The 26,336-nt window shown below is 37.9% G+C and overlaps 1 protein-coding gene across 4 annotated transcripts in view; it reads left to right on the top strand.

Annotated features, from left to right (window-relative positions):
• The window catches only part of ABL2 (ABL proto-oncogene 2, non-receptor tyrosine kinase), a 96,901-nt gene that overhangs the window by 49,205 nt on the left and 21,360 nt on the right, over window positions 1-26,336 (top strand). For 2 of the 4 annotated variants that reach the window (XM_027868445.1, XM_027868443.1), the window contains exons 1-5: window positions 11,407-11,526; window positions 17,344-17,514; window positions 21,364-21,659; window positions 24,472-24,744; window positions 26,222-26,306. In XM_027868445.1, coding sequence (XP_027724246.1) covers window positions 11,415-11,526; window positions 17,344-17,514; window positions 21,364-21,659; window positions 24,472-24,744; window positions 26,222-26,306 — 937 coding nt within the window. In that variant the 5' untranslated portion in view covers window positions 11,407-11,414. Of the gene's footprint in view, window positions 1-11,406; window positions 11,527-17,343; window positions 17,515-21,363; window positions 21,660-24,471; window positions 24,745-26,221; window positions 26,307-26,336 lie in introns of those variants that run through there. The other 2 variants (XM_027868444.1, XM_027868442.1) reach the window with 1 other exon arrangement.

Genomic DNA, 26,336 nt, shown 5'->3' with positions numbered 1-26,336 from the left:
TTAAAGCCCTTCAAAGTCTGGTTCCAACCTATGGCTCTGGAATGATTCCATATTGTTCACCCTTGTTTACTCTAGTTATTCTAGATATATTCTAGTTAAACTGGTCTACTTGCTATTATTCCCATAATATCACATTCTGTTCCTCCCATTCCCGTCCCCACTTTTGCAAATGCTGTTTTCCATGCCTGGAAGACAGCCTCTCCCTCCTCAATTCAGCTTTATGGAATCTTTATAGAGTTTCCTTCGTGGCTTACCTCAAGTGTCACCTTCTACAAACAGGCCTTTCCTAACGCCCTCGGGTGTTAGTACTCCCCACCAAAATCACTTTGTATTTACTTTCAATATGTTTTATTTTTATGGGACAGCCATGATGGCACACCTTACCTAAGTCCTTACTACTGAGGAGACTGAGACTGGTGGATCACTTGAGCTCAGTACTGGGCTGCAGCAGGGTTGCAGCTAATAGAGAGGCTGTCCACACGAAGTCCATCATCTACAAACCACCAGGCTGCCTAGGGATGATTGGAAATAGAGCAACCTTTCAGGTTGGTCAGCAATGCAATTAGGCTGTTATATTTCCATCTAGGGCAAAACAAGGAGAATTAGTCTCAATGAATAAGTGTGTATATCTCACTTATTCATCTGTGTATAGGTTGTTTACCCCAGTAGAATGCACTCTGTGAAACAGTAAACGTCCCAATTCCTCTAACCCTAATTTCTCATCAGCCACTTAATTCGGGGGTCAGTAATGGATGTTTTAACTCTTGCTTCTCTTTCTGGCACAGGAAGGTTCTTCCTCTTTAGAAGGTCCCATTCCATCTACTTGGGAGAGCCTCATAATATAGCTCCATCTACTCAGAGGACACCTTTCTACCATTTCTCCCCTATCACATTCTTATGCCCATAAGATTCCTTATTAATCTGTCCTTAGTTTGGATTTGCTGAACACTCCTTAGTTTTCCTCATTTATTTTAGCATCCATCATGGAGAGCTAGGAAAAGAAAAATTTCTTTCTACCTGATAAGCTGTAGGAACCTTGTAATTTTTCCTCTAGCTAGAAAATTTATTATTACATAAATTCTTATTAACTGTAGCTCAAGACTGGCATGATCTTGGCATTTTTCCTTTGCCTTCTGCTGGCTTATTAAGAGTCTCCATTAGTTTCGGCTTTTAGCTTCTCTTGCTGCCAACTACCTGCAAACATCTGGTTTGCTGTGCCATAGGGGAGGCTCTGGAGGCCCACTTTACACCCCTCCCTTCAAATACTTATTTTTGTACCACCTCTCCAAATCGAGTAGGTGTGAACAATCAGTGGTTTGCATAATTGTCCCCATAAATGAGGTAGCCTAGATCAGTAGGTATTTCCCAGAAAGCCATTCATTTTCTTTTCTTACTCACCTCTTCTGGTCTGTACTTTCTTCTGCTGTTTGTTTATCAAGTACCTATGCTTGTTTGTTTTGCCTCCAGCACACATAGAAGAATTTTAAAACTATTCTTTAAAACTGTTACCTGTCCACTGGAGGCAGTGACCTGGGAAGTATTGTTGGCAGAGGCTGCTGCTCTGCTGTTCTTGGTCTCTTCAAAGATCCAATTATTTCTGTGTGATTTTCCTCGGGTTATAAATCAAGCCAGTGGTTCAGTGGGTTTTATTATGGGTGTTTTTCATTTCGACTGTAAGCATAGTAAATATTAGAAAATTATTTTGTGCACAAACAATTCAAATGCACTAGCTGATAATCCTTTTTTGTTGATATTCCCTATGTAGCTTCTGGTCATCTTATTTTTATGCTTAGTTTGGAATAATATGTCATCATTGGATTGAATTGATCATTTTTCCTCGTTCATAAAATAAGGGAGTTGAATTAGAAGGCTCTAAGGTCCCTTTAGCTAGGTGGTGCAGTGGATAGAGTGCCAGGCCTAGAGTCGGGAAGACTCATCTTCCTGAGTTCGAATCTGGTGTCAGATACTTACTAGCTGTGTGACCCTGGGCAAATCACTTAACCTTGTTTGCTTCAGTTTCCTCATCTGTAAAATGAGCTGGAGAAGCAAATGACAAACCACCCCAGCATCTTTGCCAAGAAAAGTCCAGATGGGGTCATGTAGAGTTGGACACAGCTGGAAATGATTGAACAGAAGGGCCCTTCAAGCTCTCTAAAACTTTGATTCTCTGGTTTCAGGTATTGAACATGAATAAATTTTCTAGTGAAACTTTAATACACAAATACTTTGAATAAATCAATAAAGAGAGATTTTTCAGTACCCATTTGCTTTCCGATGGATACCCTAGAGGATCATGGAGCTAAGCACCTGAAGGTACCGGGATTGGAAACTGAGTATGTTGTAATCAATCACCTGACCTCCAAAAGTAGAGGGACATAGAATAAAAGACTTTCCAAGTCTAGCTGTACATTTTAATCCCACCCTCTGTCCACTCATGCTGTGGGGGAGGGGAGGGATTTCTATTACTTTGAGAAGTCAGCAGCTGCTGAAATCTGGCTAGTGAATGGGGCTCCTTGTCTCTTTTAGCTAAGCCAATTAGAAATGTCTTGGTTCAGCCAACAGGAAATAGCACTGCAGCCAGAAGCTAAGTATAGGGAGGGTATATGCACATACATACACCCACTCATAGAGCTTTCTTAGAAACTGGCGGACTAGCTTACAGGAATAAAACAGAATTAGCCAGCTTTGGAGGCTTGACCATCACAGGAAAGGACTGTTGTCTCTGAATCAGCTTTAGTAGAGCATAAACAGGTAAATGCACAGGATTACAAAGAACTTCAGAATCAGAAGAAACTTTTCCCTTAACTGTCACTCCTATATAAATGTCATCTTGCAGACTTACCCTTGGAAAAAGGGAGGATTTATTTTACCTTCTCAGTTCTTTGAGGACAAATAAGTCAAAAGGAAACCCACCATCCATGCCATTTTTGTGTGAATAGAGTTGATCAAGGAAGAGATGAAAGTTTAGTCAAATAAGAAAAATGGCGTTAATTTTGAACAGTATCTGATTGCTGGCATTAATTGTGCAGATTTTTGGAAAATCTTTCGCTGTGTGAAACCTTTCAGTGTTTATGATTACTCTTTGGAGAGCTAATGATAGAAATATCCTGTTTTCTTTGATGGAATTGAATGGTGAGTAAAAACCCCATCTCTCACTCCCTGAGTTTCTGGATTGCACATGCAAGTCAGACTGATGTATTGGCAGCTGAGACTAGATCAATTCACTTGGGGATCCTGGCTGTCTTCAGATTGTCCTCAGAAAGGTAAGAGGAGGGAGGACTTCTCCCACTTCTTTGGTAATGATTTAGGATTGGGTATTACTGTAAGATGTTTTGACAGTTCTTTTACTTTTGGCCTTTAATTTCTTTTAGACCTTTATTTTGCTAGGAAGCCATATGCTAACAAACACTTGTTTTTATAGTGCTTTTTTATTGCTACATCATTCAGTTCCAGATACCGACTTCTGTACCTAGCAAGCTCTACCTTGCAACAAAATTTATAGTATATTTATATAAGCAGTGTTTTTGAAGGGTCAGTATTATTTCTGCAATCTGTACCTTGTATTATCCTTAGCTATGTAAAGACTCACTTTCCCTCCTTCTTGCCTAGTAAAATGTAGGCCCTTTGGGATAGGGAGGATTTGTTAATTTTTGTCTTTTTATCACCAATACTTAGCAAAGTGCTTTGCACATTGCTGTTGTTGTTTTCAGTCATATTTGACTCTCTGTGACCCCATTTGGGGTTTGCTTGTCAAAGACACTGGAGTGGTTTGCCATTTCCTTCTCCAGCTCATTTTACAGATGAGGAAACTGAGGCAAACAGAGTTAAGTGATTTGCCCAGGGTCACACAGCCAATGTCTGAGGCCAGATATGAACTCAGGAATATGAGTCTTCCTGACTCCAAGCCCGGCACTCCACCATCCACTGAGCTACCTAGCTACACATAGTAAGCAGTTAATAAGAGTGTCTTGAAGTCTATTGTGTAACCTTGGGTAAATCATTTCAAATCTCTGGGCCTGGACTTCCCCATTTATACAGTGAGGCAGTGGAAATAAATGATATCTAAGGGCCTTTCTAGTCCTATGAGTCTATTTTTCTTTTCTTTTATTTAACACAAAGAGAAGGCCGAGGAGTGATGGGAGAGAATATAACTGCTCTATTTCCATTGAATCATTTGTTCGAGAAGAAATAGGATTATTCTTTTTTTTAACTGCCTCCTGATTTATTTCTTTTTTAATTTTTTTTAACATTTTTATTTAGTTTTGAGTTCCAAATTCTATCCTTCTTTCCTTCCCTCCCCTCCCCTCCTCCCTGAGAGAGTAAGCAATTCAGTGTAGATTATACATGTGCAATTATGTAAAACATTTCCATATTTGTTATTTTATATAAGATGATTCAAATAAGAGAAAAAAATGAAAGTGGAAAATAACTTGCTTCAGTCTGTTTTCATTCAATATCAGTTCTTTCTCTGGAGGCAGATGTTATGGTTTGTCATTAGTCCTTTGGGTTTGTCTTGGGATCATTGTATTGCTGAGAATGGCTAAGTCATTCAGTTCTTCATCGAACAGTATTGCTGTTACTGTGTATAACGTTCTCCTGGTTCTGTTCACTTCACGATGCGTCGGTTCACGTAAGTCTTGCCAGGTTTTTCTGAAATCATCCTGCTTGTCATTTCTTACAGCACAGGAATATTCCATTATAGTCATATGCCACAGCTTGTTTAGTCATTCCCCAATTGGAAATAGGATTATTCTTCCTTAGAATTGTTAAGATTTTTAATCTTATTATTAAGATTTTTAAATGCTAGAATTCCAAAATGATTATTTGACATGGATGGACCTAACTAGAAGAAAACTGAACTCTTCTTACTCCTTTCCTTTGGTAGAGCTGCAGCTAATAAAATAGTGTATAACATAATATTTCCTTTTATCAGTCCTATTGTTGTTAATTTTGAGACTTAATTTATTCTACTAGAGGCAACATGGAGTAGTGGATAAAGAGCAGACCTCTGATTAAAACCAACTATGTGACCTTGGGCAACATGCACTTATCGAAGGAATTTTACTAAATGGGAGTTCCCTATTCTAATGAAATCACAGTTCTAGTTCCTTGTGATCATTAGGTCCCAATACATTGATTTCATTGGTAGTGGGAACTTTTAATGAGGAAACTCCTTCTTGCAATGCAGTTCTGAAACTAATGGTGTTAAGGAGTTGTTGGAGGACACTGATTTGCCTAAGGTTACATAACCAGAGTGTGCTGGCATCAGGGCTTGAGCCCGGGTCTCCTTGACTGGATGCTATCTTGTTTCTCTAACACAGAGTAAGCACCAAATAAATGTGTGTAGTTGAATTGTATTACTTTTCCTATATCATTCTTTACTGTCTTTATCCTTAGCAACATTCAGTAGTTACAAAACACTAAATAAAGGTATTAAAGAGAATACCATCCCTTTCCTTTTATGCTGTATGTCTATCACATCTTGCCTTAGTTTCCTCCATTGCCAATAAAACTGTACTTTTATATCCCTCCTCACCCCCACCCCAAATCTGTTCCAAATGACTCTAATAATACCATTTACCCTTTGGTGAACCTTGTCTAATTTCTGCTGTGGGAGTTTCTTGCTGCTTTTGACTTTTTTTTTTAAACTGTGACTAAAAGTCATACAATGTTTTTAGTTTAGGGAAGGTGGCCTTATATCCCATCATTAACACAACTATCCCTTCTTCCACCTTAGTTTTAAATGGAAAGGTGATAGCATGTCTTGCTATCTTCAGCTTATTCTTTATAGTGCAGTTGTTCAGTAGGAGGCCTGGCTGCTGTTTCAGAACATCTATATTGATTCATTTTGTGGAAGTTACAGTTCAAATTGGACCATCTGCCTTAAAAGCAAGTATAAGACAGGGAGGACTGATCAGCTGTTACTTTCCCAATCCATGTGTTCACCCTTAGATGGGAGTTTATTCATGAGTAAAATCTTAGGAATTATTCTGCATTGCTTTCATTAAGGAATGTATTAAGACTGTAATTTAGGGGATCCAATCCACTTTAACAAACATTTATTACACTTTTGCTCATGTGCAAGGTACTTACTATGTTAGGGAATAAAAACAAAATAGGCCCTTGAGAATTGTCCTTGAGAAGCTTCCACCATTCTTTTGGGAGGATATGTCATTTTAATGCCAAAGAAAACTGGCTAAAGGTGAGGAGAGGAGAGCTTTAACTGGGAGTTTGGAAAAGCTGCACTCAGAGAGGCATCTCAGCTGAATCTTGAATGAAGCAGGGGATTTTCTAAGGGAGCTAGGAAGAAGGATTTCATTCCAAGAATGAATGGGGGGAAGAGGGGGCTGATGGCAGCCTATGCACAGGACATGTCGTTCAGCTAGAATGTGAGGACTAGAGCCAGATTTTGAAGGGCTTTTAAAAACCAGTCTGGAGAGTATTTTATCCTAAAGGCATTGGGAGCCACTAAAGCTCCGTGTGTAGGGTAATAACCAGTTGATACTTTTGCTTTGGGAAGATTATTTTGGCAGCTTAGTGAAGAATGGATTAGAGAGGGGAGAGATTGGACTGGGGAGTGCAGTAGGAGTGTGAAAGAAAATTCTGTACTTGGGTTTTAGGCACAGGCCCATCAGAAAATTTTTATTAAAAAATAAATAAATAAAAATTTTTAAAAAAGAAATAATTTTTATTAATTAACCTTATTTAATCTAAGCTTTTCTTCAGAGAGAGAGATAAACACTAAATATGGGCAGAAAATCTCTAACAAGCCATTTTCTTTTCTTTTTTTATTAATTAATTAATTAATTTTTAGTTTTCAGTAATCACTTCCATAAGCTTTTGAGTTTTAAATTTTTCTCCCCCTCCCTCCCCAAGATGGTGTGCAATCTGATATAGGCTCTACATATACATTCCTATTAAACATATTTTCACATTAGTCATGTTGTAAAGAAGAATTGGAACCAATAGGAGGAACCATAACTCTTAAGAATGTTATCATTAGTAGAGTGGTTTTAGCACTTATTTCTTAGCTGTTAACTTTATGTTAGAGTCAGGCTCTAGTCCCAAGATGTGGGGGATAGTGTCTCAGGATTCAGATTTTTCATGCTGTTTTTCTAAGCTCTACATGAGCACCTGAGCTTAGCTACTCCTGTCTGACCCTGAGCCAAAACCAAGGCCCCTAGCAATGCTGTCACTGAAACATTCTTATTCCCTAGGGTCCCTCCTGTGGGCTGCAAGTTTCAGCTCACCAGACTCTACTCCTCTAGGAGTGAACACAGCTAGCAAACCCCTCTGCCCCGCTGAGCCACACTCACCTGCCTGTGCTTGCTTTTCCTCGCCCACAGCCACAGTCTGGAACCACGTCTGGTCAGCACACCTGGTCAGCACACCTGGGTCTGCGTACAGCATCAGCCAGCAGAGGGCCCTGCAATCTTCCCCTGATCAGCCACCCAACCCCCACACTATCCATGAGACTGCCATTGGCACAGCTGCCCCCAGGGCTTGTTTTTTGTATCTATACTTCAGTTAGGTCAGACCACCTCCCAGGGAGGTCAGGTCTTTCCTAGCATCTTCCCCAGTTGTCTTAGGCTGGACAACTGCTTTACCCAGACTTTTAATTGTTTCTGCCACTCTAAAGTTCACCTTGAGACATTATTTTAAATTATTTGTGGGGGATTTGGGGAGAGCTAGGTAATTTCCTGACTTATTATCTTTTCAGAACCCTCTTTCCTGCTACTTGCTTCTTACTGAGTTTTTTCTCTTCCCTTGGACTACAGCAAAATAAAACTCACTTTCAGTTTTCTCCCTACCCATTCTGTTCCTAAGAAAGCTTATAACCCTTTGAAGTTTTTTTCTAAGTGTTTCTTACAGCAAATAACAACTAGAAAATGAAGGGAATGAAAAGCCTCTTTTCTTTATTTAGGTGTCCCTGTACCACTCCTCTTTTCTTTAGAAACCTGTAAATAAAAATAAAGGTGAGAATTGGTCATGATAGTAGGTGTTTAGTTACACAAAGAGATAAAATAAGATCCATCTCTATTAGAAGATTCAAGTTGTCCCAGACACATAGCTGATCTGGGACCAGAGCTAGGGCTCCCCATTACTTCTAGAATACATGTTCCTTTGCAATTAAAAGCCTCTCGCAATGACTCCAACCTGTCTTCCCAGACTGATTTCACATTACTTTCTCGCAGCAACTTTTATGCTCCAGCCAGATTGGCTTATTTGATGGTCCCCATATACCACATTCTAGTTCTAACTTCAGTGTCTTTGCTCTCCCTTTTCACCTCTTCTTAAGAATTCTTAGCTTCCTTAAAGACTCAGCTTACATGTTGCCTCCTAAAAGAGCCCTATCTTTCAGTCCCACCCCTGCTTATGCCTCCCTCATTCTTTTTCTTTTTATTTTTTTGCACGTATTTTATATTATGTGTTTATGGTATTCTTTCATGGTAGATTATAAGCCACCTGAGGACAGGAGCTGTTTAAGATTTTTGCTTTATATTCAATGCTTATTGAATGAATGGATGAGTCAGTGAACTGTATAGGAGGCCAGTGCTTTAAACCTGGATTGTTGTGTTGATGGTCACCCAAGGAAAGAACGATGAGGAGGTGTAATCTGTGTGGAGTAAGGTGTGGGTTCTCCTTCCCACTAACTTCTTCCTCCTCACCAGCACTATAAAACTACCTCTGGACCTGCTCTGGAGTAAGGGGAAGATTGACTGAAGCAACCATAGAATCTTTAGTAGCAGAGAGATTTTGATGAAAGAAAGGGCATCTCAAGCAAAGGTAAAGGAAAAGAAAGACAATTTCTGTGGCTACTTTCAGCTTAGGTGGATGGGCCAGTTATATACTAGTGATATGCATTAATTGGGCATATCTCAATGAGGGACTGACTGGCCATAGTTGGGGAGCGTCATAATAGTTCACATTTCAAAAATTGATTCCTTTGTTATTTTTCCTGCAATCGCTTCTCCATATATTCCACACACTTTTGAATCTTCTCTTGTAATAAAGAAAAAGTTACACAGAATCCAACCTACAGAATAACTGTGTCTGCTGATATGTAGCTGCCATCCTCCAGCTTTATTCCCCTACCTCTCTACCAAAATGAAGAGAGTATGTTTTGTCATCTGTTCTTTGGTGTTTTGTTGTCGTTGTTGTTTTTATAGTCGTGCATATTATTCAGTTTTTACTTTCTTCGCTCTTCATCGGTTTGTACAAGTCTTCCCACATTTTTCTGAGTTATAACTTGTCTTTCTTTACAGTATAATAACATTCCATTATGTTAATGTAACAGAGTTTGTTCAGCCATTCCCCATTTGTTGCACATCCACTTTGTTCATATTTATAGAGATTATTACTTTTTGGGGGAGGGGTTTACATCTGCACTTTGTTTGATATAGTGAATTCCTGGTCTTTGTACATGACATTTCGTCTCCAGCCATTGTTCAAGCTGTTCCCATGCCTGAAGTGCACTCCCTCCCAAGGACTGACTTATCTAAGTAGTCTTTCCCTCCAGCAGATTGTAAGTTCATTGAGAGTAGGAACTGTTTTGATTTTATCTCTTTGGCACCTAGCACAGTGCCTGGCACATAATAGGTGCTTAATAAATGCTTCTTGGGTTGAAGTCTGGTGATGGCAGAGTTCCCAGTGACTGTGGTAGTGATATCACCTAGAAGGAAAACTAAGTTTGTTTTAGTGGTTTTAGTTTTATTAATATTAAAGACTACTTAATATCTCTATGCATGGGTATCACATTCACTAGACAGGACAGAGTACCAGGGACATTATGCATCATCATTCCATTGCTCTCTGAGTCCTTAACCCTACAACCTGTGAGTTTTTTCTAATTTAGTTTCTTCATAGTTCCAAACACAGTTTCTCAATTCCCTAGCATAGCATTCATATTTACTTGCTTTCCTGAAATCGTTTCCTTATTCTTTTCACCAGAAGGGATAATCCATGCCCAGAATTTCTTGTGACTAGAATTGTACGTGCTCTCTGTTCATGAATTGCCTCACTTTGTAGGGCATGAGCAAAGTGTTTTGTAAATCTGAAAATACTATGAAAATGTGAGGAGTGGATGATAATAGAAACGCTAAGGAGCAAGTTCAAAACGACGGTTGAATTACGGGTACAAGGACCATAGAACCGGCTGAGAGAGTCTAAGGAAGTCTGGTTCAACACTATGAAAGGGAGATGTGTAAAATACAAAGTGATATAAAAATATGTTCATTGCTATTTCTTGTGAAACCACAAGTTGCACATTTTCTAATTTGCTCTTTTTTGTATATGAAGGGATGCCAGGGAATAAGGGCTTAGGATTGCCTTCAGTAAGTTCTCAGAGTGAAAGAGCTTGAAAGTTACTGCTTTCAGGTCATTATAACTTAAATTGCCACCTTATTATAAGTCTAAGTTATTAGTCATTTAACTGGTAGATTGTTGAAGTGATGTGTAATGGTAACATGAAACAGAATTAGTTTATGTACAGATCTGTAGAATATAGATCACATAACCCTAGACCTCAGGAAGTAAGAGAAAATTATTTGACATAGAAGTTGGAATTTTTATAGCCTAATCTGTAGATTTCTTTAACCCTCTTTTTCTCTTTGGGGTTAATAATACAAAACCTTCATCTCCAAAATGTTAGTTGATTAACTGATGTGGTGGTTGTAGAGTGCTTTACATAATGACCTAATAAGCAGCTACATTAAAGAGGTATAATTGTGCCTTTGAAAATTTTAAAATAAATTTTTTCATAACTATCTTTAACTCATCTCATTTTCTACTTAATAATTGGGCATCAATGTGAGGAATAAACCCAGAATATTAGCTAGGTTCCTTACTTTTTTAACAATGCTGATAGTTTTCTGATTCTTGTGCAAATGAATCAGATCTTAAATATTTCTTTTCACTTTTTACTTGTGGTTTCATGAACAAATTTGGATGATGTAAAAGATGAATCTTGTTGGGCAATCTTTTTTTTGTGTATGTAGTGTTTTACAGTAAACATGTTTTCTCCAAGGAAACCTTACTTTTCCCCACTCTACCTCCCCATTCTAATGCCTCTGGAATGAACCCACGTTCTATGTGCTAATCCTGACATGTCTAACAGTAAACTGTTACTCATATGTATGTGTATAAATATATCTTTTAAACTCGGAACTCTTGAAGTCACTCCATCCTGACTCAATTTCCAGCTAATCAACAGGTTTGGCACTAGATATTTATTTTCCTTAAGGTCACTCCACCCACTTGGAAAATTTTAAGTATTTCTCTTTCCATTGGTTCTCCTTGGCTTTCAGAATGTGTGAGTAACTGCCCCAAGGAATGTGGTCTTACTAGTCAGGAAGTGGGATTTTAACGCTTCGTCTTGCACTCAGAAGCTTGGCTTTTGTGCTTTTGAGCAGAGTATGGTTCTTGGGACAGTCCTGCTACCTGCTAGTAGTTATGCCAAAGAACAAGACAAGTTGTTTTGCTGCCTGTACAATGAAGCTTCAGAAACTAATTTACCCAACTTGACAGGTATCTCCGTCTAAGTGTGGGCATGGGGTTGAGGAGGAGGAAAGGTGGATTGGATTAGTGGCCATAGTGGCAGTGTCTCAGTGTGAAGTGACATTTCTGAATAATTTGCACTATAATATTTACTGTTGATTTAATGAGAACCTTTTCTGTAGTTCTGGCTTTGTTTTTGGTATTTTTTAAGATTAAAATATGTAGCATTTCAAGATAATGGTTCAGATATGAAGAAATTTGCATAACATGCTAATAGGTGAAAGGTCATACTGTCTTTTAGGGATTCTTTGTTATATATAATTTCTCAAGATATGACTAAACAGAGACTCTAAAAGAATGTGGTGAAGGGAAGCACTTTTACAGCATAGATCCTATGGGTTACTCAAACCTGATAGAAAAAGTGTCTCAGATGGTGGTAATTGAGACTTTAAAATATGTGTGTGTGTGTGTGTGTGTGTGTGTGTGTACATATATATATATATAATATATCTCAAAAATTCTTAAATTTGTTTTTCTAATTCTTTCATGGAAGTTTAGTAGATGATGATGACTAACCACAGCTGTTGCTGCATCACTGATAGGTAAAAGGGAGGTTTTAAAGATTTAATAAAATTAAACTTCAGGTTTGAGTTGTGTTGTGTCTTAATTAAAATTACCTAATGAAAGCAGCTATTACTTTAAAAATAAGTTTTATCAGGGCAGCTGGATGACACAGTGGATAGAGCATGGGCCCTGGAATCAGGAGGACCTGAGTTCAAATCTGCCTCAGACACATAAAAACTTACTAACTGTGTGACTCAGGGCAAGTCGCTTAACCCCAATTGCCTGCCTCCCTCCCTCCCTCCCTCTCTCTCTCTCTCTCTCTTTCACACACACACACGCACACACACTAGAATATGTTTTATCTTCATTTTCTCTTTTGTATTCTTGGAGTGTACCAGTAGAAAAATTCCTGAGATAACTTTTTTTTTTTTACAATGTTAGCTTTGTAGTAATGTGTTGACAAAACTTGTCTTCTTTTTGCCATAGATGAAGAATAAAATCTTTCAATTTGTCATTCACTGTGCGACCTAACTTTAGTTTTAACAGAATTGGTGATTAAAAAAATGACAAAAATTATGTAATCTAACCAATTATTTCTGAGCAGGATACATTTAAACCAAACAGACACATGTCTGTGGTTTTGTTTTGTTGTTGTTTTTTTTTTTTCTTTTAAGTTCCCTAGGAAATGACTTAGACATAATGATGACTTTTGGTTGCTTTTCCTACTTACTTGTTTGAATTCTTTTTTTCTTAATTAGTTTCTCATTTTTCAACTCTTTCTTTCTCTATTTGAGAGACAAGCCCCCTAGTTCAGAGAAGAGTCCTAGATTTGGGGTTAACTGACTTCAGTCTTGGTTCTACTACTGATGCATATGACCCTAGTCAAATCATAACTTCTCTGGACCTCAATTTTTTCCTGAGGTCCTTTCCAGCTTTAAATCTATTATTTACTATTCATGATTTAAGAGATACTTTCTGTGTTCATTTTAAAATTTCAGTCACTTTTAGGATTTTTCTCCCTTTAATTTTTATTTTGTCTAGTTTTCAGAGTTAGGTGAAGTGAAGATTTATGAACGGATTTCCTATGCAGACTGGCTATACAGGAAAGAGACCATGAATGATTTGGAAAGGAAGGGGGGGAGTGGAAAGAAGGAAGTAAATATGACCTTTCTATTTAATTAAACTATCTCTCTCCCCAACATAACCTCCTACAATAGTTGGAAGTAAGTGGGTGGAGGAGAAGAATGTTATTTAAAATTAGGGCTTAAAAATAGAGTACTTATAAAAATCTGTGGCTCTTTTTACAGTAAATATTTTGTACCGAGAAATTGCTTATTTTCTATATTTGTTGCTACCTGTAATTCGTTGCAAAAATGAAGTAACATTTTGGAATTAGAAACTTAAGATCAAAAGGTTCATTCAGAAATAGAAGTTACTTTAACAGTAACCTCCTGACTATACTTTGTAGATGAAGGAACAGGAGTAAAGAAATTAAATAACTTGCTTAGTTAAGATCACATGGATAATAGTAAAACAAAAATAAAAATTCATGTTCTCTCACTGTTCCATGGCTCAGTACTACTTTACATAGGTCTTTGTTAAAAGACAAACATTTTATTGATGCCTTTTGTCTTTATACCACAGTCATTTCAATCCCTCCTTGGAGACAAGGAAAAACAAAAAAAAATACCTGATAGTGACTGTTTCACACTTTCTCTCTCTCTCTCTCTCTCCACACTCACACACACACACATATATATACACACACATATACACATATACATACACATATACACATATACATACACACACACATATACACATATACATACACACACACACACACACACACACACACATATATATATATATATATATATATATACACACACACACTGTCCTAGGAGTTCTCTACTTGTCTGTCTTAAGTGCAGAGGTAAATTTTTGGTTTTTCAGTTATTAATTTTGATTTCCTTTTAGTAATTTTTTCATTTACATTGTGATTCATTGTCATTGTGATTATTCTTTTGGCTTTCTGTTTTTCACTCTTCATAAAGATCTTCCCATCTTGCTCTGAATCCCTCATATTCATCATTTATTACTGTACATAATATTCCATTGTCCACACATCCATTCATTTGCCAAGTCTTGTCAAATCTGCCTCCATAATCTACCTCCATAATGGCTCTGTTCTCTCTACTTAGTTCGCATCATTTTAGTTCAGTTTAAATCACTTCATTATTTTAGTCCTCTCCTCCTTTACTTGGGTTTCTCAGACTATGACCTTTTTTCCTTGCTACTCCAATATCCTCTATTTGAGCCCTTGATCTCATCCTTTCTTATTGCCTCTGACAGCCCTCCCTTTCAGTCATGCTTCTTTTTCTCTGTAATTTTCAACCTCTACCTATCAACTAGTAACTAGATCTCTCCCGTGCTTAAATTATCATATAACCTTACCCTCTCTTCAAATTATCCTGTATCTCTCCTTCCTTTCATATCCAATCTCTAAGAAAAAACTGTCTGTAATTGTAGCCTCTATTTCCTTACCTTATACTCTGTTTTCAACACCTTGCAATATGGCTTCCACCACTACTTAACTAATCCTTTTTTCTCCCCAAATCACCAATTATCTCTTTATTGCTAAATTCAGTGGTCTTTACTCATTCTTCATCCTTCTCGTCCTCCCTGCAGCTGTTGACCACTCTTTTCTTTTGGATACTTTATTCCCTGATTTTTTGTGAAGTTTGTTACTCCTTCCTACCTGTTCTCTTCCTACCTGTAGGAATGACTTTTTTCCAACCTCCTTTTTAGAATTATCAACCACTCTTGACCCCTTTGTGTAATTGTACCCAAGAGATATATCCTGGTCTCTCTGTATTCTCTATCTCTATTCTCGTCTCTCTCTGCAGCCCCTCTCTCAGTTATCTCATCAGGTCCCATTAATTCTGCTATGATATCTATTAAGATGACTTCCACATCCATATATCCAGTGCTCATTTCACTTCTGAGTTAGATAATTTAGCAGACACTTAGAAATGAGAAACTATCTCTACTTGAATTTTCTGTAGACACCTCAAACTCAGCATGTCCAGTTTCAAACTTATTATCTCTTCTCATCTCAACCTTCCCCTTAGCTTCCCTTTTTCTGTCAAGGAAAGAACCATTCTTTTACTTATTCAAGTTCAAAAGGGGTCAGCCTCAGCCTTTCATCATATTTTACTCTCATCTCCAAAACTAGTTGCCAATTCTTGTCTATTCTCCTTCTTCATTGTCTCTTACATATACTTCCTTCTTTCTACTTATAACCACACTAGTTCACACTATTGTCCAGGTCTTTTCATTGGTTTCCCTGCTTCGTCTCTAATCAGTCCTCCACATAGTTGCCAAATTTATGTTCCTAAATAAAGCACAGATCTGACCATGTCATTTCCTTATTTAAGAAATTTTAATGGCTTGCTATTGGCTCTAGTATAGTATTTATTAATTTTCTGTGCCAGGCATTGTACTAGTTGCTAGAAATCATTTAGTAATTAAAGCCCTTTATAATCTGGCTTCCCTCAATTTTTCCAGGCTAATTACACATTTTTCCTCTCCTACTCTGTGTTCCAGACAAATGGCCTACTCACTATTCCCCTTACATGATATTCCATTTTCTATTTCTATTCTTTTGCACAGGCTACTACCTTCATGTCTAGAATGCTCTGCCTCTTAAAACCCATCCAGGATGACAGGGTGATGAGAAGCCCTGCCACCACTGGGTATACCCTTCCTCCTTTGCTTCTCCTCCTTCCCCTCCTTTCTCCCAGCCTCCCTAGACCAAGCAACCCAGACCCCATCTGGACTGCCTGACTATTCACATAGCTTAGACAGTATGGGAATCATCAAGTCCATTCCTTCTGGTGAGATGAAGAACCATCAGGCCTTATTATCTGCTCAGTTTCTACTATGCCCTGCAGGCCCATCATTGTCATCATCTTACTAAAGTAAACCTACCCACTATATTCCCCAATACTGTACCCAGATCTGAGGTTTTACATTCGTCCTACAGCTGAACTTTCTCTTATGGGTTGTCTCTCCCAAGGAGTGTGAATTCTTTCAGAGCAGGAATTATCTAGCCTTTTCTATTTGGATCTTTAGCATTTAACACAATGTTTGGCACATAATGAGTGCTTAAGAAATGATGTTTTCATGCATTCTAATTTCAAGGTTCAGCTCAGTTGCCACTTCCTTTAGAAGGCCTTTCTTGATTTTCTCAGTTTTGCCTTGTGCCCAAATCACTATATCTTTTGGGGGGGGGGAGCACTAGGCAGTGGGGTTAAGTGACTTGCCCGGGATCACACAACTAGTAAGTGTCAAGTGTCTGAGGTGGGATTTGAACTCAGGTCCTCCTGACTCCAGGGCTGGTGCTCTATCCACTGTGCCACCTAACTGCCCCCAAATCACTATATCTTTTTACATACTTTATTTATTTAGCAGTAGGATATACTCTTCTTAAAGGCAGGATCTCTTTTATACTTGCAACTCTAATATCCATGTGGTGCCTGGCGATCAAGAAGTGCTTTTAATTGACTCATATAAAATGACTACACCGTTGAAATGTCATAAATTTCTTGCATTGAATCAAGGTACTTTGTAATAGAGATATTTTTAGGCGTTCTCATATCTAGATTTTTAAATGTTGGTTTTTTTCTGTAGCAAATACAAGATCTAAGCCATTTGGGGCCTTTGTGATAATTCTTTACCTTAAAGGTTCTCTACTAATTTTCCTGGGATTTGTCTTTTGAGGAAAAGAAGCACTTTATACACACACACACACACACACACACACACGCAGACACACACACTCTTTAGTCTTTTAAAAATATTCGTTTTGTGATTAATAAAATTTTTAGCTCTTCATTTCTGGAATTCCTACAGTTTTATTTTAAGAAAGTAGTGAATCTTCCATGTTGCTAACTTTTCTAACTTTGGTGAATCATAGTTTAGATTTATAGCTGGAAGAAGTTTTAGAGGATGAATAGAAAACAGAGCTGAAACCTTATTTTACATTTTTATCTATGGCCACCGTATTACACACAGGCTGCAAAAAGCAGTCTGCATGCCTAAAATGTTAATAGGTTACCTATTAAATACTGGTAAGGACACAGGGCTCTTTCTCCCTAAAATCCCCATCCTTGAGCTTCCTCAGTTCGTAGAAATGGCAGAAATTGTGTACCTAAATTCAGGTGATTGTCTAGCCACTGCATGTGAAGTAAAATGTCCTTTCCTTTTTGTGTCTTTCAGAAGCGCTGCACCGTCCCTATGGCTGTGAAGTTGAGTCCCAGGCACTGAACGAAGCCATCAGGTGGAGCTCCAAGGAGAATTTGCTTGGAGCCACTGAGAGTGACCCCAATCTCTTTGTTGCACTTTATGATTTTGTTGCAAGTGGTGACAACACACTCAGCATCACCAAAGGTACAGTTATGGGGGTAGTTTTTATCCCTTTCACTTTGATGCAGAAAATATTGTTATCAGTTCGTAGAATCTTAGCCTTTAAGAGCTAAAAAGGAACCTTGAAAACCATCTTATTTTAGAGATGAGGAAATCAAAGTCCAAAGTGGTCATTTGACTTGCCCAAGATTGCATAGTTAATGAGTGGTAGAACTCTAATTCGCTTCCCTAGAGTACCTCCCATTACTCCTCAGTTTCCCCCTGAGCCTGGGCCTGGCTGTACCACTATTTAACTAGGGCACAGTTTCCTCACCAGCAGAATGAAGATAATACCTGCTTTGCCGACGTCACAAGGAGTTGATTTGAAGAATAAATGATGTATTTATGAGAACATTTGTAAAGAAGTTAAACCCTTATATACAAATACATAATGCGTTGTTAATGACAATAATAATAATAATAATACAACCAGAATTATGGTCTTTGTATATGATAATGTTGTTGTTATTTGCCTCAGAGAAATAAAGAAAACTGACTTAATATGCTTCCACCCCCATTGAATCCTAACTTGGAGAAGGTGATTTTTGTTACCTAAATGATACATATCTTTATCACTTAGTGGCAGAATAATGAGCAAGGTGGAAGAAAGGCTTTTCATTTAGAAACTTTCTCAAAATGAGATGTAGTTTGTTTCCATTGTAGAGGTAAAAAATGAAGTAAATAGTAACCGTCATCCAGCCTTTGGCACAGTTCCTGGCACATGGTTTGGCACTAGGAAGGGAACAAAGTAAAAGTCACTCATTATAGGATTCCGAATGAATACACAGAATGTATCCATCCATGGCAGCTAAGAAGTACCATGAATAGAGCATGGGGCCTAGAGTCAGGACTATTCAAGTTCAGATTCAGCCTCAGACACTTGCTGTGTGATTTTTTGGGGGGAAAGTCACTAGATCTGTTTGCCTCAATTTCCTCATCTCTAAAATGGGCATAATAATAGCACCTATTTCCCAGGTCGTGTGAGGATCAAGGGACATAATAATTGTAATGGGTTTAGCACAGTGCCTGGCACAGAGTAAGTACTATATAAATTTTAACTATTTTTATTATCATCATCATCACCATTATTGTTATGATGATGATGATGATGATGTATAGAGAGATTGTAACTGTGGTATCAAACTCAAATAGAAGTGAATCTCTAAGGGACCACATGTTGACTTAGTAAACCACAAATTAACATTATCTTTGTTATAATTGTATTTTTATTCATTTTATTAAACATTTCCCAATTATATTTTTATCTAGTTGGGCTGCACTCTGAAGTTTCACAAGCTGAAAGTTTGACACCTCTAGTATATTTTGTCTTAAATGTGCTTAATAGGACTTAATATGTTCTGGGTTTCTTTTAGAAGAACTATGCCTTCATGTTTCCTACAGGGAGAAGAGTTTATAACTCTCATCAATATGTTCAAGGATCTGTGATTTTCTCAGTGGAAGGAGTTCCTCCACAAATATAGATCCCACCAAGTAGAAGTCGTAAGAAGTTACCTGAGACTTGGAGGTTTAGTGACTGGCCCTTGGTTACATAGCTCATAAGAATGACACTGTGATCATAGAATCTGAAGTCTAAAGCTTGAAGGGACCTCCAAGGTTATCCACTTAAACCTCCTCATTTTACAGATGAAAAAAGTGAGGCCCAGGGAAGGGTAGGTGACTTGCCCAATCATACAGGGTAGGATTTGAATCCAGATCCATTCACTCTGGAGCCAGTGGAGTTTGAGAGAAAAGGCTTTCCACTCTGCTCTGATTATCTTTAGCTTCAGATTTCTTCATCTGTAAAATAAGGGAGTTGAACTAAGTAACCTTCAGGTCAGTCAGTCAACAGTCATTTTTTTAAGTGCCTACTATTTTCCAGACACTGTGCTAAGCCCTGGGGATGTAAAGAAAGACAGTCCTCGCCTCAAGGAGCTCATACTCTAATGGGGAAGGGAACATGCAAATGACTGTGTACATACAAATCTGAAGAAATCTTAGAGGGAAGGGATTAGCATTAAGAGGGATGTGGAAAGGCCTCTTGCAGAGATGGGATTTTAGCTGAGATTTAGAAGAAGCCAGGAGGGAGAGCGTTTCAGGCATGAGGGACAGCCAGGGCAAATGCACAGAGGCAAGAGATGAAGAATCAGTGTCATGTTCAAGGAACAAGAAGAAGGCTTATTGAATTGTGCTACAAGAATGTAATGGAATATTATAAAATTTCCATGATGCAGCTAAAGCAGTCCTCAGGAGAATTACATCCCTGAGGAGCCAGGCATAAATGTGGTACTCTTCTTTTTCTCTTCAGGCAATACGATACTTTGACATTATAGTTTGGCAGTGGTTGAGATTTGTCCACACCAACCACTCTGCCAAAGGTCTCACTATCTCCTCAGGCAGCAGTTACTGAAGTTTTAAAAGGTACCCATAAATGATCCAAATTCTTTCTGTGGATCAGAGTGTGAGTCTGAAGTTCCTAGATTCAGAACAGGACACAGAGTCTAGGGATCTGATCATCTTCATAGAAGAGTTTCAGGACTTCCTGGGCCTGGCATCTTGTCCGTCTGGACTTTGGAAATAGTAATGCCTCGGCTGCTTGACAATATCAGCCTGTTAGCTTAGATTTTAAAAGGATCTTTTAATTCTTAAATTCTGTGATTCTATAAATGTCAGAGATAGGATTTGAATCCAGGTCTTCTGATTCTTTGCACAGCATTGCTTCTAATTGATTTTTTTTTTTTTATCACTCTAATCATCACCCACAAAAAACTGCCAGCCATTTATTACACGCTTGTTATTTGGCAAACAATGTAACAAGAACATGTAGAGAGGAAGCATTGTTTTCCTTCATAACTTCGTTAATACTAATAGCAGCGATTTCAGTTTTGCTTGAAGCAAATACTTTTGTGATATCCCTTAATAATTTTGTATGCATGTTCGTACATTTTGTTAAAAGTGATCAATAAGAGTATCCATATGTATTGCATATAAACCCATGGATAAAATATTTACAATTTGCATATCTACTTATATTTTTTCTTATATGCCACAGAGCAGATATTATACTGTACATATATGTGCAAGTCTACATAAGTCCTGAATAATTTTTGTGTCATTTGGTAAAATGTTATAATTCTGATATTTCAGATGAAGTACAAGTAATCAAAAACTTTCCATTGGAATTAAGATTATATTGCAGTAAAGTATCAATTCTTTATTCTTATACCTTCCCATATTTCCGTAAATGAAAACATTTCACAAGGATTTCCTTGTAAATTTAGCAGAACAAGAAACTAGAACCCTCATCCCAAACCCTACTTTGATGCCTCATTGTGTTGTAGAGAGACTAAAATTTTTAAAGATGTTACCAGTAGAGTCCATCTTATTGTCAAAATACAGACTCAGTGGTATAGTGCTTATCTGTCTCCTGAAAAATAGCCTAGCCCAGTGTAGACAGGCTCTTCATCGGAAGGCGCTGGCAGCTAATGGAATAGAATCTGTATTAGTGGAAAAGGAAAATACCCATACTAGTGAAGTCACAGATCTTTCAAAATAATGGAAAGAACGTGGAGGTCACTCATTTCATACGGTTGCCAATTTTTGCCCTAGTGATTAATTTTCTTTTTTAAAATCTAAGTTATTCTGTAGTGATATCAAAGGGTTGTGCTTTCAGTTGTTATGGTCCTCAAATTTTAAATTTTCTCTCTTTTATGTGTCAGTTCCTTTTCTTTTCCAGTGTGCATAATTTGTTAATAAATCAGATTGTGATTTCACCAAATTTTAATTTCATTTTAAAGTTTCTTATTAAGCACTTCTTTGTTGCTAATCTTTGTCTAGGTGAGAAGCTTCGAGTCCTAGGTTACAACCAGAATGGTGAGTGGAGTGAGGTACGCTCTAAGAATGGGCAGGGGTGGGTGCCAAGCAACTATATCACCCCAGTGAACAGCCTGGAGAAGCATTCCTGGTACCATGGGCCAGTGTCCCGAAGTGCAGCAGAATATCTGCTTAGCAGCCTTATCAACGGCAGCTTCCTTGTGCGGGAAAGTGAGAGCAGCCCAGGGCAATTATCCATCTCGCTTAGGTACGAGGGACGTGTATACCACTACAGGATCAATACCACCACAGATGGAAAGGTAAGACATCTCTACAGACACCTCATGTGAGCTAAGAGGCAGAGTGCTAGAAACAGAAGATCTTAGATCTTCTGCACTTAGAAGATCTAGATTTGGATCTAGGTTTTGGATTCAATTAATGACTGTGCGGTTTTGGAGTCAATAATTCATATTTAACCTCCAAGCCTCAATTTTCCCTCCTATTGTATGAGTATAACACCAACACTACTTGCTTCCAAATAGTGGTAATATTGTAAGCATCAAATATGTGCCGAAATACCTTCTAAATGTAAAGCGTTAAATAGATGAAAGCCATTAATATATATAAGTATCAGAAGAGCTAAAATTAAACATCCTTAACATTTAGCAAATAAAGGCAACTTCTTTTTGGTATATTTATTTGTTTGTTTTTTCAGCATATAATTTATTTTCCCATAGACTTTTAGGTAGCCTTGTAGACAATTCCATTATCTGTATTCTTGAGGACATGCTCTGACAAATGATAAAATATCCTTTTTACTTTCTGAGTACAGGGTCTGTTACTTATTAGGAAGAGAAGTTGGTTTAAAAAAATCATGGATGGTGAATTTTGTGTTTATAAAGTGACTTGAAATTGTGGCATATTGATCTTACTAGAATGTAGCCTAGAACAGTTTTTCAGTATGTTAGGTGAGTCTTGTAGTGTTTCAAGGATCCTCATTTCATGAAAATAAATATTTCCTGTGCTAATATGTGCCCAGCAATCTCTTATGACTTAGTAGAGGTCATTAAAGAGCTTCTGTAACTAAAATATTTTATTATCTGGTGGTCACCCTTCTGGTGATGAACCTCTCCAAGCTTAGGCTGGTCTAGAGATAACAGGCTTAGTCTTCATTTTGTTCCTGGGCAATGCTGAGAACATTTGCAACTTGATAAAAGCTGCCTGAGTTTACTAGCTTACTCTTCTAACTTCATTTACATAGTCTTAAGAGCACAGAGGTCATTTCCCAAACCACAGTGAACCATCTCAATGGAACTTCAGTGGATGATGCCTTGCTGTACTCAAGAAATAATGCATCATAACATTTTATAGGATGAAGGATTCCTAGACATTTGTCTAGTTTAATTCCTGGTTAAAGATGGAAAACCAAAGCCTGGAGAGGTTAAGTTACTTTCCCTAGGTCATGTAGTTAATTTTTGACAGAACTGGGACTCAAATCCAGGCTCTCAATAACAATCCAGGCTCTACCATATTTTCCAGAAAATCAGTTTTTCAAAATTTCAGTATTTCTCTAATTTAAAATTTTTTAATATATTAAATAAGCTGGAAGGGATCTCTTTATTGTAAATAGTTTGTAAGGTCAAGTAATCTTCCCATAATGTGTGTAAGTTCACATTAATATCCTTTTGTCTTAAAGTAGGACATATCTATATTGGCTAATATTAGTAGACTGGGTAGAATAAAGTAGTTAATTAACTTTAAGGGATTGGGATACTGGGAACTATATTGTTAATGAAATCTAATTTGTATTACTATACTTAAAGGGGAGATGATAGATAAAACAACAAATCCCAAACTAAGTACGTGAGATTGATTTTAAAAGGATTGTCTGTCTCTCTCTGTCTCTAAAGGTTGTCAGACAGTTCAGAAATTAGTAAGCCATCTTGATTGCTGGAGCTCATGTTGAGCATTTTGCTTATCATTCTAGGATATTGGTATGAATAGATGTATCATTAATACTTGACTCTTCTTATAAAATCATTTACAATTGATTAAAGTCTTCCTTACAGAAATATTTACTACACAGAGGTTAGCTTTTGAATAGCTTCTCTCCTATTTGTTACTGCAGAACAACAGAAATATGGTTTCTGTCATTTTATCCCATCCTGTGAATATGTACAACCAAATAATTGGGCTATAAAATTCAAATAAATGAAAATTTGACTACTCCAAAAGAATGTCTTAGCCTTCTCCCATATTTCCCCTGGGTCAGTAAGTTATATTGTTTATAAATACACGGGATTGGAAAGGTCCTGTTATGCAGGCAACAAAATGGTCTAGCCAGCTGGTGTCAAACTCAGATAGAAACAGGGACCACTAAGCTGTGCCTAAGGATCCCTGCGGGCCAAATATTGACTTAGTTTTAAAATGTAATGTTATCTGTGTCTTACTGTATTTTTATTTATTTTGTTAAATATTTCCCAATTACATTTTAATCTGGTTTGGGCCGCACTCAAAGTTTTGTGGGCCGTGTGTTTGACACCTCTGATTTAGACCAGTGATTCTCAAAGATTATGCTAAGAGTTTCTTTAAATGTGCCACAAAATTTTGAATATTCTATCCGTGCAGCTAAAAGGAAATTTATAAATTTTGTTTAGTATAAATTTTTCTTACCCAGCATGCTGTGTAGAAAGCATATTATTCACAAAATTAAAAAAAAAACTTACCAATACATATATTTACTAACCTCAACGCGTTCGACCCTGAACTCAAAAAGAATTCACAAAAACACACGCTCTTATGATGGAAAATTGTGAATGCACAATTTTTCTGACCCTCTCATAGGGTTCCAACTTAGATACTGCTAAAGTGCTTGCAGTTCCTCATGACAAAGAATGCTGTGCTGGGAACACAAAAAGTTCAGGACCCACTGGTCTAGATAGATGAGGTATTTGTAAAGGCACGGAGAGTGCAGGTGAATTGAAGTGTTACGCTTCTTCGGTCTCATCGAAGTTTTTCATGTAATCTTTGAATATTAAACTCTTTCAATTTTGGCCCAGTGAAGATACTTGTCTTTTACTCTTGAGTCGTTTTTTCATTTCCTGCCTCCCCTCGGCCTCCATTTTGTCTCAGGTGTATGTGACAGCAGAAAGCCGATTCAGCACTTTGGCAGAACTTGTTCATCATCACTCCACAGTGGCTGATGGGCTGGTGACGACCTTGCACTACCCAGCACCAAAGTGCAATAAGCCTACGGTCTATGGAGTGTCCCCCATCCACGACAAGTGGGAAATGGAGCGAACTGATATCACCATGAAGCACAAACTCGGGGGTGGCCAATATGGTGAGGTATATGTTGGCGTCTGGAAGAAATACAGTCTTACTGTTGCTGTGAAAACGCTAAAGGTGGGTAGACTGAGCTCAGTCACTTGGAAATATCAGCGTGTCCTTGCCTTTAGAATGCTTTCTACCCACTGGTGCCAAACACTTCAGCAAACTGTGATAGTTAACCTCGGGTCCTTTCCCGAAGGTGTAGTTGCACGTTATCTTAGTGGAGACTGTTCACTGCATTGCAGAGAAAACCACGTGGGAGAGTCTGACTGTGGGGGCACATGATGTTGCTGTCAGTGGGAAGTTCGAAATGAATTTCATCTTTTCAAATGAGAGAATTTTTTTTTTGCATGCCCCTTGCTAGTCAGGGTTTCTGCTGGTGTTGTTGAATCACGGTTTTAGGATGAAGCTGATAGAGCTTCACTTTAATGATACAGTTTATATTCTCTTTATTCTGTGTTCTTGCCACTACTCTCACCTATTCTCTTCTCTTCAACCTAGTCTAAATCAGTGTTTCTACTCTCATCCCAACCTAATAGATGCTGAGAGTTTCTTTAAGTGTGCCGCCAAATGTGTACGTGTATAACAGGTTTTACAAAACATTTTCTTTCCAATTTTGCATTAAGTAGCGTAGGTATTATGATGTCCATTTTACGAATAAGGAAACATGCTTGCAGCACTGTTAATCCCACCTCATTTTGAATACTGTCTTTTCCCTTGATTTTTGTGACTGGTGTCTCCTGGTTCTCTTTCTCTGGCCTCTCTTCAGTCGTCTTTGACGGATCATCCTCTGTGACCCTGTTTTTTATATGTGGTTTCATATAAAGTTCTGTCCTGGGTCCTCCTCTCTTCATGCATTCTCTCTCAGTGACCTCAGCAGCTTCTGTGGCTGCTGATGACTCTCAGTTCTGTGTATCCAGGCCTGGGCTTCAGTTCTGAATCACCGTCTCACTGCCTACTAGACATTTCCACCTAAATGTTCTATTGGTATCTCAGATCCTACCGTATTCAGAATTCATTCTTTACCCCAAACAGTGCCTCTTGCAAAGTTGTCTATCTTGGTCAGTCACTTAGACAACCCAGGAGTCATCTGCTATACTTCCTTCTCTTTCATCCCCCGCCCCCACATACCCAGTCAGTTGTCAAGTCTTATCAAGTCTACCTCCATAGCATCTTTTACAACCACCCTAGTTCAGGCCCTTAATTATGTTACATCTGGATTATTGCACTAGCCTCATAATTGGTCTTCCCTGTCTTCTCTACTTTCTCCAATCAGTACTCCACATAGCTGGCAAATTAAGTTTCAATGAATAATACAGTGAATCTCTACTTTTTCTAATCTGTACTCCACATACTTGGTGAGTTCATATTCCTAAAGGTCAGGTCCGACCATGCCATATAGTAAACTAAAAGAAGTATTTGGAATCCGTGTGTCAGAATTCATCTCCTATTTTGGCTTTTATGTTTGAAGGTGGAGTGGCAGAGAGGTAAGCTGACCTTGAGTAACTAAGAAAGGGTATTTTCCCTCTTTTTTTTTTTCTTTTCTTTTTAGGAAGACACCATGGAGGTGGAAGAATTCCTTAAAGAAGCTGCTGTGATGAAAGAAATCAAGCATCCTAACCTAGTACAGCTACTGGGTAAGGTTTCCTTATCTTTTTGCCACATTT

The sequence above is a fragment of the Vombatus ursinus genome, unplaced genomic scaffold (assembly GCF_900497805.2).
Source record: "Vombatus ursinus unplaced genomic scaffold, bare-nosed wombat genome assembly UNPS02014789.1, whole genome shotgun sequence".
In the NCBI taxonomy this organism is placed as follows: Eukaryota; Metazoa; Chordata; class Mammalia; order Diprotodontia; family Vombatidae; genus Vombatus; species Vombatus ursinus.
The sequence above is the reverse complement of the archived record's forward strand: the minus strand, read 5'-3'. Positions and strand labels throughout refer to the sequence as shown.